The sequence below is a fragment of the Ambystoma mexicanum genome, chromosome 5q, assembly GCF_040938575.1.
Source record: "Ambystoma mexicanum isolate Mex_15411 chromosome 5q, UKY_AmexF1_1, whole genome shotgun sequence".
NCBI classification, from domain to species: Eukaryota; Metazoa; Chordata; class Amphibia; order Caudata; family Ambystomatidae; genus Ambystoma; species Ambystoma mexicanum.
Genome location: NC_090933.1, coordinates 129,227,460 through 129,241,864, shown reverse-complemented (window position 1 = coordinate 129,241,864; position 14,405 = coordinate 129,227,460). Strand labels below are relative to the sequence as shown.

The 14,405-nt window shown below is 50.9% G+C and overlaps 1 protein-coding gene across 1 annotated transcript in view; it reads left to right on the top strand.

Annotated features, from left to right (window-relative positions):
* Positions 1 to 14,405, top strand: part of CTDP1 (CTD phosphatase subunit 1) — a 1,764,689-nt gene that overhangs the window by 459,421 nt on the left and 1,290,863 nt on the right. The window contains exon 8 of the mRNA XM_069620649.1: positions 5,194 to 6,306. Within this exon, the coding sequence (XP_069476750.1) occupies positions 5,194 to 6,306 (1,113 nt within the window). The remainder of the gene's footprint in view (positions 1 to 5,193; positions 6,307 to 14,405) is intronic.

Below are 14,405 nucleotides of genomic sequence, written 5' to 3'. Positions count from 1 at the left end.
AGATTACTCTGCTGTGGGTCACAGCCCCTCAACTGCTACCATACTTTTTTTTCCTTGGCCAGGGCTGGCTCATGACTCTATCAAGGTGCATCTCGCCGCCATATCCAGGTACGCTAGGTCTCCAGACAGACCCTCACTGTGGTCTCAGACTCAACGAGTCCCTCAAGGGACTTTTCAGGACTTTCCTCCAGTAAAGGATTTTCCACCAGCGTGGGAGCTCAATGTGGTGCTAACTAAGCTCATGGGAGTGACTTTCGAACCTATGCATCAGGTCCCTCTCGTTTCTTTTGTGGAAGACCGCGCTTTCCTCATGGCCATCACCTCGGCCATGAGGGTCTAGGCGATTCGGGCTTTGTCCTGCAAGCAGCTTTACTTGACTTTTCACGTTTCGAGGGTGGTACTGCGTAAGCACCCCTACCTTCATGCCAGTCTTCTTCCCAAATCTATCTTCACCGGCGGAGAAGGCCTTGCATTAGCGAGGCGTTGCTCGTGCCTTGAAGTTCTATGTGGCACGTACTAAAACCTTTCTGAGGACTTAATTGTTCGTCAACTTTGGACCTGTAAATCAAGGAAAGGCTTTATCGAAAGCATCCATCTCCAGGTGGATCTCTGGCTGCATCATGCACTGTCATCAACTGGCAAGCAGGCCGCTGCCAGGCCGGCCAGTAGCCCACTCCACTAGAGCCACCACAGCAATGACAGCATATCTGCAGGGCTGCTGCATGGAGGTCCACGCACACCTTCACAAGGTTCTACTGTGTCGACGGGGATTCCAGGGAGGGTGAACCTGTTCCAGAGGCGAGTGGTGTTGCTTCTGGTGAACCTGGCCGTTGCTGTGTATATATGTACTGTTTAATCGTTATTCATGAGCATGTGAATCCATTCCAGACCTCGTGCTGGAGAAGGTTTAAGTTACTTACCTGTAACTATTGTTCTCCAGCATGGGTCTCGCATAGATTCACATGCAAAACCTCCCTCCGTACCTTCTGTGGCTCTTCTTGGTTCATACTGCCACTTTACATGTTTACCAAATCTGAAGATGGCCACCGGAGGTGGAACTTAGGGAGAGGACTGTTATGGAATGGGGGCAGTAGGACCCAGAGTACAATGATTGGTTATGAGGAGAAAGACAACCAGTTTTAAAGTGGGTGTTTTTCTTTTACCGAAGATTCCAGCCTGACTGAGAATATTCATGAGCATGTGAATCCATGCCAGACCCATACTGGAGAACAATAGTTATGGGTAAGTAACCTTCCACGTTGTTCAAGTTTATAGAGCCTATTCACAATGGAACAGTTGTTGAGGTTTATTTTTAAACAGTCAATTATAAACCATTCAATGTCATTTTCAGAGTATTTATATTCTATTTAATACTTAACCAGTGGTGCGTGCAATTGGCTGTATGAAATGTGGGCCTATGTTCAGATATCCTTGTCGAAATTGCCTCAGTGGCATGCCTATGCATATTTTTTGGTTGCGGCAAAACTAATTTTGTAATTGGTGTGTACTCTTACGTCCCGTCCCCTTTCCTCCATACTGCATGGTTGTCCCTCTCGAGGGACGAGAGACAGAACCTTTTTCACCAGAAAAATATTCTTACCCTTTAAATTTAGAGGCGTGGCCCTGGAGCATGCGCTCGCCTCACTCTGCCTACCATTGCCACTCCCCAGTCCCCTTTTCCGCATCGACAGGAACATGCGAATTCACCAGCTCTCCTTGGTTTGGCTTCGGCCATGTAATACCACACGCCTCTTCCCCAGATATTCTTCTATCTTTGCCTTTTTCTTTTCAATTAGGTACTTGGTCCTCAGACGCCACGCTCCTCCTCAGCGCATGTTGACTCTAGCGGGCTTCAGCAGGTTTCCAGCCTGCGTGGGGCTCTTCACTACATTCGACCCCCATGCCCTTTGCCTCTGCTGCCTTGGCCCTGAACACGGCTGGAAAGGCTGTTCCGCATGCGAGGCACTGACTCCACGGGCACTGAACAGTCTAGCTAGGTGGAGGGAGCTCTTCCAGAAATCCCCTTCGGAGGACCTAAAGGACTTTGTCAAACATCGCTCTAGGCCAAAGGGAAGGCCTCTGTTCACCATCGCACCCCGCAAAGGCGACTCATTCACAAGGAAGTGCCTGACCGGGAGGAACCTTTTGGTTTCTAGCACTAGCACACATACCTAGGCTAGTCCAGCTACCGGCCTCACGGCCGAGCGATCTCCGGATCCTTCCAGGTCAGTGCTGAGGGACCACAAGGTTTTTACTGGGGTTGCTCCCAAGGGGCAATGCCCTAGTACCGGCATGTCCAATGGGGCGCCTTCATGCAGCACTACCGGCAGCTCTGTTGAGGGCAATACGCTTTCCAGGTCACAACCTGAGGTACGGGATAGGCCTTTTGTTGTAACACCAAGCGTCTTGGACGGGGCTGGTTCCAGCGAGCCAGGCACCATGACTTCGGCATGCAGCTTGACAAAATGACCACCATGCCAGACAAAACATCTGCTCGTCCGCTACCCCCTCTTGCAGATCAAGTGTAGGAAAGAGTCACAAGGTGGGACTGATGTCAACCAAGTGCGTGGCCTACAGTTTATCCATCAGCAGCGCAGGGCAGGTTTCCCCTGCACCCCAGGCAGAGTGTGCCCTGGCCCCAGTTGCCCTTAGCCACTCCGTCAATATCACCTGCCACCTCTCTAGGGCTCATGCAAACTCCCTAGATGGGGACCATCCTCCTGGATACCATCAGGGACATGCTCCCCAGGTCACCCCACTGGCACCCATAGTCATTCCTCCTATGGCTCTGGTGCCACAGTCCTCAGCGCAGCCACAGCTGCCCAGCCGGCTCCTCTGATTCCGGCTTCCCTGCCTCCCACATTACATGTCCAAATTGAGTGGTTGACCAACTCTTTTTGGGGTGTACGGGACACAGGCTAGGTCAGGCTGTTTCCAAACGGACCTTCTCTAGGTGGATCATCCTAGCTCTTTCTGAATGCTACAGGCTGGCAGTCAAGGACCCGCCTGAGGTGTTCACATGCTCATTCCATCAGAGGCATCACCACTTTGTCTGCCCTGCAGAGAGGTGTCCCTTTTAAAAACATCCTTGATTCTGCAACGTGGTCATCCATACACACGTTCACAAAACATTACTCTTTGGATACTTCCCACGCTCAGGATGTGCTTTTGGCAAGGCAGTCCTTTATTCTGCCTTTTGGAGAAAAAAAATATTTTTGCATGTCTAAATTCTCACCCTCCTCCTATAATGGATATTGCTTTGAAAGTCTGTCAAAGATGAGGAATACATTGGAGGACACAATCCATTCGAAGAACACGTTTCTTACCCCTGGTAACGTTCTTTCGACTGGATGTTTCTCCAACGTATTACTCATCGCCCTCCCAGCCTACCCCTCTTGGGAATTTCCCATGCTGTTACAGCTTTCTTTTCCACAAGGTTGTGTACTGTCCTGCCTGTGCTTCTGGGCAACTTTGACACACGAAGAGGGGGGGGAACAGAACTGAGGACAACGGGCGCAGTGCGTGCTACTTCCCAAATCTGATGTCACCCTTGACAGAGGCCTTCGAGGGACATTGACTTGACGCCATCGACGCAGGTCGCCCTCTGCCAAATGTTTTTTTCCGAAGCAGCCAAAGTTGGACATAACATGTTGAAGATGAGGAATATGTTGGAGAAACATCCAATCGAAAGAACATTACCAGGGGTAAGTAACTTGTTCTTCGGTTACACCTGGCCCACCAGGCGCTGCCTGTGTCTGCTGCCAAAGGTTACTTGGCAGCGCTATCTGTTTTCAGGCGCAATGCCAGAACAAGGCTCTTATTTTAAAATGTCCATTGTTGTTCAGTTCCTCAAGGGACTAACAAATATCTTCCCTCTGGTCCCTTTCATAGTTATGGCTTGGGATCTTAATTTAGTATTGAATTTCTTAATGGGAGCTCAATTTCTGCATCTCCATTCCTGTCCGCTTATTGTGGATTCTCAAAACAATTTTTCGAGTGGCTATCACTTCTGCCTGCAGGGTGGGTGAGCTTCAGGCTTTATCGTGCAATCCACATTTGACAATTTTTTCCAAGGAGAGTTGTGTCGGAATTTCACCTGACACAAAATAGTTTTACTGACTTTTATCCCGCCTCCTCATCTGTCCAGGGATAAAGAGAGGTTGCATCGGTTAGATCGTAAAAAAGCTTTAAGCTTTTATACAGGCAGACCAGCTAATATCAGACAAAACAGCCATCTTTCTGTTGGTTATACTGGATATATAGATTAGGGCAGACTGTGACCAAAAAGACTTTGTCACAGTGGATAATTCTGTGTATCACAGAATGTTATTCCATAGCTGTTACGGATGTTCTCGATTATTTAAAGGCACCTTCTACTAGGGGAGTAGTAACCACTTCAGTCCTAGAGGTGTACAGGTGCAGGATATGTGTAATGCTACAACCTGGTCTTTGTTGCACACAATTCCTTGTGAGGAAAGCATGCTGTATTTGGGAAAGCTGTTCTTCACAGCTTAAATGGATAACTAAATTAATTAGTCCCACCTCCATCTACAAACTGCTACGGGAGTACATCAAACGTGAGGAATACGTGGGAGGACACAATCCATTAGAAGAACAAATTACATAACCCAGGTAATGCTATTTCTACTGGATGTTCCTCCCACGAATTCATCACCTTCCCATCCTGCCCCTCTGACTGTAGGTAAATCTTACTGTATTAGATATTGCCCTCTTTCAATGCCCAGGACTTTTTTAAATCCTCAAGGCGGTTGTGCAACAGGAGGGGAAAAACATTAACTGAGGCAACTGGAGTGGTGCATTCTATTTACACAAATGTTGACGGCACGCCGAGTGCGGGAATGGGAGTCCCGAGAGACCTTGATTCAACAGCACCCCCTGCTGTCAAAGTTCCAAAGCTGCAAGTAGGATATCGGTATATCAAAGATGAGGAATCCGTGGGAGGAACGTCCAGAAAACAGTCCATTTCCAGGGGTATGTAATTTGTTAATTTACATTAGTGTGGAGGGTTTATGGGCTCCTTCCTGGGAATAGGAACACATGCTTTGCTCTTGTCACAAATGTATAATTATTTTTGTTTTTAAAGCAACAACCAAGCAGTTGACCAATTGATGTGTTAATGATAGTGTACTACACTTGCAGACTCCCATACTAAATGTTTTCTTCTCTATGCAGCCAATCATAGTAAAAAATCGGACACATTGGAGCCACCACCGCTGCCACAGGATACCGAAGAATCAAAGGTTTCAGTAGAGGAGCAGACAAATGGCATAGGGAAACCTAAAAAAGAGCTCAATGGGAGCACTGCTTTGGGTAGTGAATCTTCTAGAGAAGAGTCAAACTCTGGCAATACAGAGCTCACAGGAGACTGTTTGAAGGGACCTCCTGACCACATTGCAAGTATTGCCAGCACAAAGAACCTGTCTAATGCAGCAGATTCACAGACCACATTAGGACAGGATAATACGACAATAGTAGAACATCTGCCTACCAAGGACACTGTGGCAAATGAATTGGGGACTGTAGTAGAAAAACAGCCTTCCAAGGACACCATGGCTAATGATTTAGAGTTATCTAGTGATAGCGAAAGTGAAACTGATGCCAGAAAGTCACCGACACCGTCTTCTTCAGACAGTGAAAATGAAGAAAAGAGAAGTTGGAAGAGGTCAAAGAATCTAATCCAAGATGCTCCTGAGCAGGGATGCAAGTCTGTTCAGAAGGATAAACAAGTCCGGGAAAACCATACTGAAGAGCACTTACCCACTCCTTCCCTTAAAATTCAAGACAAGCCTTTGGTGGATCAAAAATCTGCAGAACACAATGAGCATGATGGCCTTTGTGACCTTGGTAACGGTTGTGCAGATAAGAAAGAAGCTGAAACGGAGTCTCAGAACAGTGAGCAATCAGGGATTACAGCCGGCGAGTCATTAGACCAAAGCATGGAGGACGAAGATGACGATGAGGAAGATAATGATGAAGATGACCACTTAATATACCTTGAGGAGATTCTTGTTAGAGTGCACAATGATTACTTTACCAAATATGAGAAGTACCTTAAAAAAGAAATGCCGGAAATTCCAGACATACGTAAAATAGTTCCAGAGCTTAAAGGTAGAGTGCTGGAAGACGTTGTCATAACCTTCAGTGGGCTCCATCCAACAAATTATCCCATTGAAAGAACCAGAGAGCATTATCATGCAAGGGCACTTGGAGCAAGGATCAGCAAAAACCTCAATCTAAAGAAAAGCGATCCAAACCACGTAACGCATCTAGTTGCAGCAAGAGCAGGTCAGTATATGCTTTTTTTAATTTACTGTTGGATCATTGGCTATTGTTGAAATGTGTCATGCATTCTGCTTCATTTTGTTTTCCAACTTGTTGATGAGAACCCTTTGTTACTGGACATAAGATATTCTAGATAAGCTTGCAAATTTGCATATGTGGCTGTGTGTCACAACAAATAGATCCACGAAGTATAATATGACCAATATTGTCAATGTAACACACTCGCTGTCTGCACGATATAAAGTTTGATTTTTTTTTTCTTCCATGAGATAGACAAAGCATATAGTCTCTTGAAAAGAAACCGTGTGCACATTTGGAAATATTAAGGCAATTTGCAGCTACATCACATGTGTATATATAACACATCTTGTGTACGTGCTTATATGTGCATGTGACAAAGTAGGCCCCACCACTTGCATGCTCAAACCTCGAATACTTCAACATTCCATAGCAATTAAAAATGGGGATTGTAATTATTGCATGAGTCTATTTTGAACCAATGCAAAATAGAGATGCTCCTAGTACACGTGTTGTTCATCCAGACTCTGTAGCTGCTTTCTTCAGGGGTGGCAGCCGAAATGAGTAACTAAGTACACTAGAGGCAATGTACCAAGGATCATTATCCATCCAAAGTGACGTAACAAAGGTGGGGAGGGAGGAAATGTGCTACAACCAAATCAAATAAACCCGAAACAATGATGTTCAATTTGTAATACGTTAGTAAATCTAAAAGACATAAGTGACGCATCAAGTTGTGGCTGTGACAGGTCTTATGTTAGGAGTAGCGCATGCACCACACCATTAACACGGTAGTTCTAATTTAACATATTTGGTGAGTGCATCAGTCTGAATTTATTTATTTATTTATTATCTGCGTGGACATTGCGCCCTCTGCAAAGTTTTCAAAATGTGAACTGCTTTAGCAACACGTTTGGCTATTAATATCAACAATGTTTTGGTCTGCAGTTTTGTGCGGGCAGACAAAATCCTTCCAAAATCTGCCTTCTGTCTTTACTTATTGCTTTTTATTGACCCGGCATTGAAAACATGAGTGGTAATAAGTAGGCTTCATGCTTTTCGTTACAGAAATTCAACCATTATATATTTACTGAGGCTTGTGAATGTATTATAACTGTATCTATTTCGAGTTGCATGTTTTTTGCATAGGCGACCAGTTGGGTCGATTTGTGTTATTGCACATTTACATAATTAAAGGGCAATGGTAGAGCTATTCCTCTCCTACTATCCCTACTCTACGTGCAGAGCCACCCATGATGCACAATGTGTCAACACATTCAGATTTTGACTTACTCTTCACTGTCCTTGGTTGGTCACATGATGGAAGTCGGAGAATGAAAACATTGAACACCGCTCAGCGCGGAACCTTGACAGAATCTGCATTAAAAGCTATCCTAGACTCCTCCAACCGCTGCTTGTCAAAGTAGGAATAATGTGGAGATGGAGGGCTCTGTCTTAAGCAACATCTAGATTCTTCACTTCCCCCTACTTCGATAGTTTTTTTGGATGCTCTGTGTTGCTCTCTTCTTATGCTGATTACACGTTTAAATTTTTCCCCAGCTGTAATTCAAAGTTACGTTGGAAGGACACTGCTAGGGTGTGCATCCATTGCCTTCCAAGGTACCGTGGTGAGGGCAGATGCTCAGCCTTTAAATAAAATGAATTCACAGGCCCTTCATGATTGCAGGGTAAATTGCTGGGCAACCTACATCATGAAGTCTGGAGTCTGAGTAAAAAAACCTACAACCTTAAGCAGGTTGTAGACGTTGAGCACCTTGTTGACGGGAATGGTTCAGACCCCAAACATCCTTCTTTACTGCAGGGACCTCTAGCAGTCTGCACCCTACTCATGTGGACCCCCTTGAAACCGGCCAAGTACACCTCTTTTGATGTCCATCGGATTGCAACATGTACATCTCAATATAACATTTATGTCAAGGCCTTGATGCAAAGCAATGAAATACCTGTACATAGGATCAGTGCCAAAGACTATGGGTCAACCCCAAAACCTGGAGTTGATTGGAATGCCATTGCAGGCACTCGTGAAGGCCAAAGAGCCTTCACGAGTGCCTGCAATGGGTATTAGACATCTTGAAGGCCTCCCACACATAAAAACATTTCAGGATACACCAGCGCTAACCATTTGACTGCAATGGCTTCTTGTTCTCAGACTACACAAAAACACTAACCCTGTTCTCCAGTGTAGACCACCCCCCTCACACACAGATTCTCACATGCACTCCTCTTTGGTGCCAGTGGCATCAGTACTAAAGTTACAAACTCTAACATTGCAGTTTTGACATCCTCAACAAACTCTCAGTTCAGGGCTTTAGACAAAACGGGTACAAGACATTTCTTCCTCAGGGAACGTTCATGATTTGGAGGAGTGAATTCAGATTTTCTGCAACAGGCAAGAAACGCTGGCGAGGAAACGGCAGTGCCCAACAGTGGGGTACCCAGAGAGCCTTCTCCAGCATGGGGTCTGGCATGGATTCACATGCTCATGAATATTCCCCGTCGTCAGGCTGGGAATCCTCGGTAAAGAAAAAAATCAATATCAGTTTCATTTCTGATCTGTCTTTCGTAGTAGTAACCAATCACTGATCTCTGCGTCACACTGACCACAGCCAATGACTGCCCTCTACCTAAGCCCCGCCTCTGGCAGCCATCTTCAGATTTTTACCGCACGTTCAAGTGTTGGGATCCTCGTGCTATTGCTCTCGAGCGTTAGTACTATTTTTTTCACGTTTTTTCTCAAAAAACTTCTATTTTTCGGTCAAAAGAGCCTCAAGCTCCACCGTTTCTTCATCCGATCAACGGGGACCCGTGTCGGATTCGTCTACGCCCCTCAAGGGTGAAGATTTCGTCGAGCCACGCTTTTGGAGGACTCCAGAAGTTTCTCAGGCCCATCTCGGACATGGCCCAGGAGAAAGGAAGCTCGACGCCCGGAAAGCTGTTCAGGGTCTGCCCTGGATGCCAGCTTCAGAATGTCTTTAAGGAGGACGAACACTCCCTTTGCCTTTACTGCCTACATGAGGACAAGACGCACGTGGAGAAGGACTGTGCGTTGTACAGCAATATGTCGGAGCGGACCATGAAGGACCGCCATCAACGTCTCGCCAACTGGCTGGAAGGGAAGAGCCCGTCAGGCGAGAAGAAGAAGTCTGAGCGGTCTTCTAAGACCCTTGAGGACGCCCCGGCGACGGGGGTCCAACACAAGGCCAAGCACTGCGAGTCCGCTGGCACCGGGAGCGCCGAACGGTCGGGCTCTACGGGCGCCAGGCAGGGCGCATCCTCCCCGGCTCCATCAACCACGAGCCAGCGCTCTGGTTCGGGTAAGAGGAAGGCCGAGCACCCGGCGAAGCTCCTGGAGAGACCCCGGTCGAGCTGGAAGGCCCCATCGGAGGGGGAGCGAGGCAGTGACCCTCCCCCCCAAGGAGAAGGCGGTGAGCGCACCTAAGGTGGGGAAAGCCTTAATCCATCCGGCCAAGGCCTCTATCGAGACAGTCGCGGCGGCCCTGGCTCAGCCTGTGGAGGCTACACCAGTGGTGGCGACCTCGGTGCTCAGTCTCCCTGCCACCACGGTGGGAATCCTCTTTTATGCCCATCGACAGGAACCGCGTAAAACCTCCGACGGAGAAGAAAAAGGGGGGGCAGGAGGTCGTGAATTCGGCCTCAACCTCTGAGGAAGAGCTGATCGAAGTCTTAAGCCACGGCGTTGGCGTGGAAGAAGACCAGCCCGTCGAGAGGGACCCCGACGTAGGAGACGACGATAATGTCGAGGGTGCCGACGGGGGCCCTGTCCGCCCGTCGGACTCCCCTCAACCAGTGCCGCAAGACAACTCGGCGGCCATTTTGTTGGCTATACAGTCCTTATGCTCGTAGATAAGGACGAGACTGCCGTTACCACCAGCGGAGGAACCGCTCCCGACGGGGGACCCGGAGCCAGGCCCTTCTGGGAGCCCTCCCCCTAAGAGAAGGATTCATCCTCCACCTCCTTTTCAGCCATCGCGCCCTGTTCAGCCCTCCTCCCCGTCCACGACTCGTGGGGATGATACGGGGACTGACACGGCCGCGACGGGTATAGACGACGAGGTTTACGACGAGGATCTGCCGTCGTCACCTCCCACCCGGGCTTCCCCGCCCAACGAGATTGGATTGTTTCACTCCATGATCGCCAGGGCATCCGAGCTTTTCCAGCTCTGCCCGGAAGAGAAGGAAGGTTTCCTTTTATCAACGGCGCGAGGCCAAGAGGAAGACGGTCCTCTCTGTACCTATACTGGACGATATTTGGGATGAGGGCCTCGCCCTCCTCAAGAACCCATCCACGACGCCGGCTAGAAGGGATCGGTACGAGAAGAAGTACCGGGTCCCGGACGCGGCCCCCTTGTGCCTTCGGCCACAGCCGACCCCGGACTTGGTCGTGTCCGCGGCGGCCAGGAAGAAAGCAGGGGGGCGCGGCCTCTACGTCGACCTCCCCGCCGGACGGCGAGGGAAAGAAATTAGATACGATGGGACGCAGAGTCATCTTGTCTGCAGCGACGACGATTAAGGCGGCCAACGCCTTGGCTATCGTAGCCCGCTACGACAGGGAGTTGTGGTACAAACTGGCCCCCCTGCTGGACTTCCTACCGGACGACAAGAGGGCGGAAGCCCTAGAGATCTTGCAGGAAGGAGAGGTGGCGTCGGACCACTCCATTACGATTGCGATGGACATCGCCGACACTGGATTTCGCCAGTTGGGCAACGGCGTGTGCCTTAGGCGGCGTGGATGGCTCAAGGCTACTGACTTCCGTCAGGACATGGCCGTTCGACGTAAACAACCTGTTTGGGAAAACAGTGGACGATTCCCTTCAAGCCATCAAGGCAGACATGGAGACGGCCCGGGCTCTTGGGGTTCTCCAGCAACGGCAGCCGCCCTTTCGGAGCGGCGGAGGCAAACAGGGTGCCTCCAAAGGTTCTGGCGGCGGATTTTCCACCTACCGTCAAGCGGCCTGTTTGTCGTCGCAGGAAGCTTACAGGGGACGAGGCAAGTCGGGCGGACCCTGCCGTCGTCGCCAAGGACGACAAGGCGGCAAAGCCTCGTCGAAGCAGGACTGAACCGGCCGTGGGGTCGGGCCCCCACCGAAGCACCCCGATGGGAGGCTGGCTGGCGAGCTTCGTCAGCGTGTGGGAGTCCATCTCCACCGACCGTTGGGTGCTGGGCGCCCTCGCTCAGGGTCACGCGCTCGAGTTTCTAAAGAGGTGCCCGCGCGTCCCCCCTGTGGCCAGGAAAGAACATCACGTCCCTCAACTTCTCTTGGAGGTAAAGGCGATGCTCAAGAAGGGCGCCATCGAGCCCGTCCCAAAGAGGCTTCGGGGCTCCGGAGTTTACTCAAGATACTTCCTCGTGAAGAAGACGGGAGGATGGCGTCCCATCCTGGACCTACGACGACTGAACAAATTCATCAAGGCACAGAAGTTCCGGATGGTCACCCTCCAACACGTCCTGGGTCAGCTGGAGGAGGGCGATTTCCTGTCGTCGTTGGATTTGGAGGATGCCTACTTCCATATTCCCATCCTAAAGGGACACCGAAAGTTTCTCAGGTTCGTGGTCCAAGGGCGTCACTACCAGTTCAGAGCCCTTCCCTACGGACTGAGGTCGGCACCCAGGGTGTTCACCAAGTGCCTCGCACCGGTGGCGGCGCAGCTGCGCCGAGAGGGGATCCACGTTTACCCCTACCTGGACGACTGGCTCATCCGAGCGAAGACGAAGGAACTCGCCGTGGAGCACACGGCAAGGACCGTCCAACTTCTCACGGACCTGGGATTCTCCATAAACTACGCCAAGTCCCACCTGGTGCCCGCGCAGGACGCACTGTTTCTGGGAGCGAAGCTCGACAGTGTCGCTTCTGGCCTCTCCGTCGGAGGAAAGGACGAGGGCCATCTTGGGCAAGGTGCAGCGGATGCTGGTTGCGGACGCGCGCAGAGTGAGGTCCATCAAGTCCCTCCTCGGTATGATGTCTTCTTGCATTTACCTCATCCGCCTGTGCAGGCTCCAGATGCGCCCGTTGCAGGAGTTCCTGGATGCGCGCTGGATCCAGACGACGGGCAGCTTCGAGGAGAGGATCACACTCGACGAGAGTTTCCGACGAGCGATCCGGTGGTGGGGCACCCGCGTGCATCTGATGGCGGGCATGGACTTCCAGACCCCCGGCCACCAGGAGACAGTGACCACGGATGCCTCCCTGGAAGGGTGGGGAGCGCACACCGAAAATCTGCACGCGAGAGGCCTTTGGCTCCCGACGGAGAAGTCCCTCCATATCAACGTCCTGGAGCTCCGTGCAGCGTTTTGGGCCCTCAGGTCCTTTCTTCCGTCCCTCAAGGGCAAGGTGGTGAGGATCTTCACCGACAACACCACCACCATGTTCTACATCAGGAAACAGGGCGGAACCAGGTCACCAGCCCTGTCCATGGAGGCGCAGGATCTGTGGCATTGGGCCGTCGCCCAAGGGATGTTTCTGGTGCCGTTTCATCTGGCAGGGATAAAAAACACCATCGCCGACTCACTCAGCAGGGAGCTGCGCTCGTGCCACGAGTGGGAACTACGACAGGATCTAGTCTACCGCCTCTTCCGACGGTGGGGCACACCCCAGATCGATATGTTCGCGACGGCGACAAACTCAAAGTGCCAGAGGTTCGCCAGCAGGTTTCCCCAGCCGAGGAGCATGGGCGATGCTTTCTCGTTCCCCTGGGAGGGCCTGTTTCTATACGCGTTCCCTCCATTGCCATTGCTGATCCGGCTCATCAACCAGCTCAAGAGGTCACGGTGCAGGATGATCCTCGTCGCACCTGCGTGGCCGAGGCAGATATGGTTCCCGGACCTTCTGGACTTGTCAGCGTCTCCGTCAATCAAGCTGCCAGTGGACGCGGATCCTCTCTCCAGGGAAGGAGGCGCCATCCTCCATCACGACCCGAAGTCGCTGAGCTTGCAGGCCTGGCTCCTGCAGCGTTAGAGTTTGGAGGATACGACCTACCGGTCGACTGCAGAGAGGTTCTTGCAAAGGCCAGGGCGTCCCCAACTCTTAAAAGCTACGGACACAAATGGAAGAGGTTCTCTGTCTGGTGCCACACACAGAAGATTAACCCTCTATGGATTACGGCTCCCCAAGTACTGCCGTACCTACTGACGCTGGCCAAAGCTGGACTGGCGCACGCGTCCATCAAGATTCATCTTGCTGCGATATCCCGATACACCAGAACCACGGGGCGGACGTCTTTGTGGTCTCAACGTCTGGTTAAAGAATTCATGAAGGGACTGTTCAGATCGTTCCCGCCGGTGAAGGCTCCGGCCCCGGCGTGGGAGCTCAACGTGGTGCTGACCAAGCTCATGGGACCTCCGTTCGAGCCTCTGCACTCTGCTCCGTTGAAGTTCTTGTCGTGGAAAACAGCGTTTCTTGTGGCCATCACCTCCGCACGACGGGTGGGAGCGATCCAGGCCCTTTCCTGCAAGGCCCCGTACTTGACTTTTCACGACACGAGGGTAGTGCTCAGGACGCACCCCTCCTTCATGCCCAAGGTGCCGTCGGACTTCCACCTCAACGAACCCTTGGTGTTGCCTGTTTTTCTTCCCGTCGCCTTCGTCGCCGGCTGAAAGGACTTTGCACTCGCTGGATGTGGGTAGAGCGCTGAAGTTCTACTTGGACCGCACAAAGTGTTTTCGGAAGACGTCACAACTCTTTGTGAACTTTGGACCTGTCAATCAGGGGAAGGCTCTCTCGAAGGCTTCCATTTCCAGATGGCTCTCCGGCTGTATCATGTACTGTCATCGGTTGGCAAACCGACCGCTGCCTGGCCGTCCGAGAGCCCATTCCACCAGAGCGATCGCAGCTACCACGGCGTTCCTATCTGGTGTGCCCTTGCTGGACATCTGCAGGGCTGCTACGTGGAGGTCGACGCACACCTTCACGAAATTCTACTGCGTCGATCGGGATTCCAGGGAGGAGTCCAGGGTCGGCCAAGCAGTGCTGTGCAACCTGTTCGCCTAAGGTGAGCCTGGTGAGGAGGTAAGAATTGCTTAATGTTGAGTTTGATATAATGCTTAA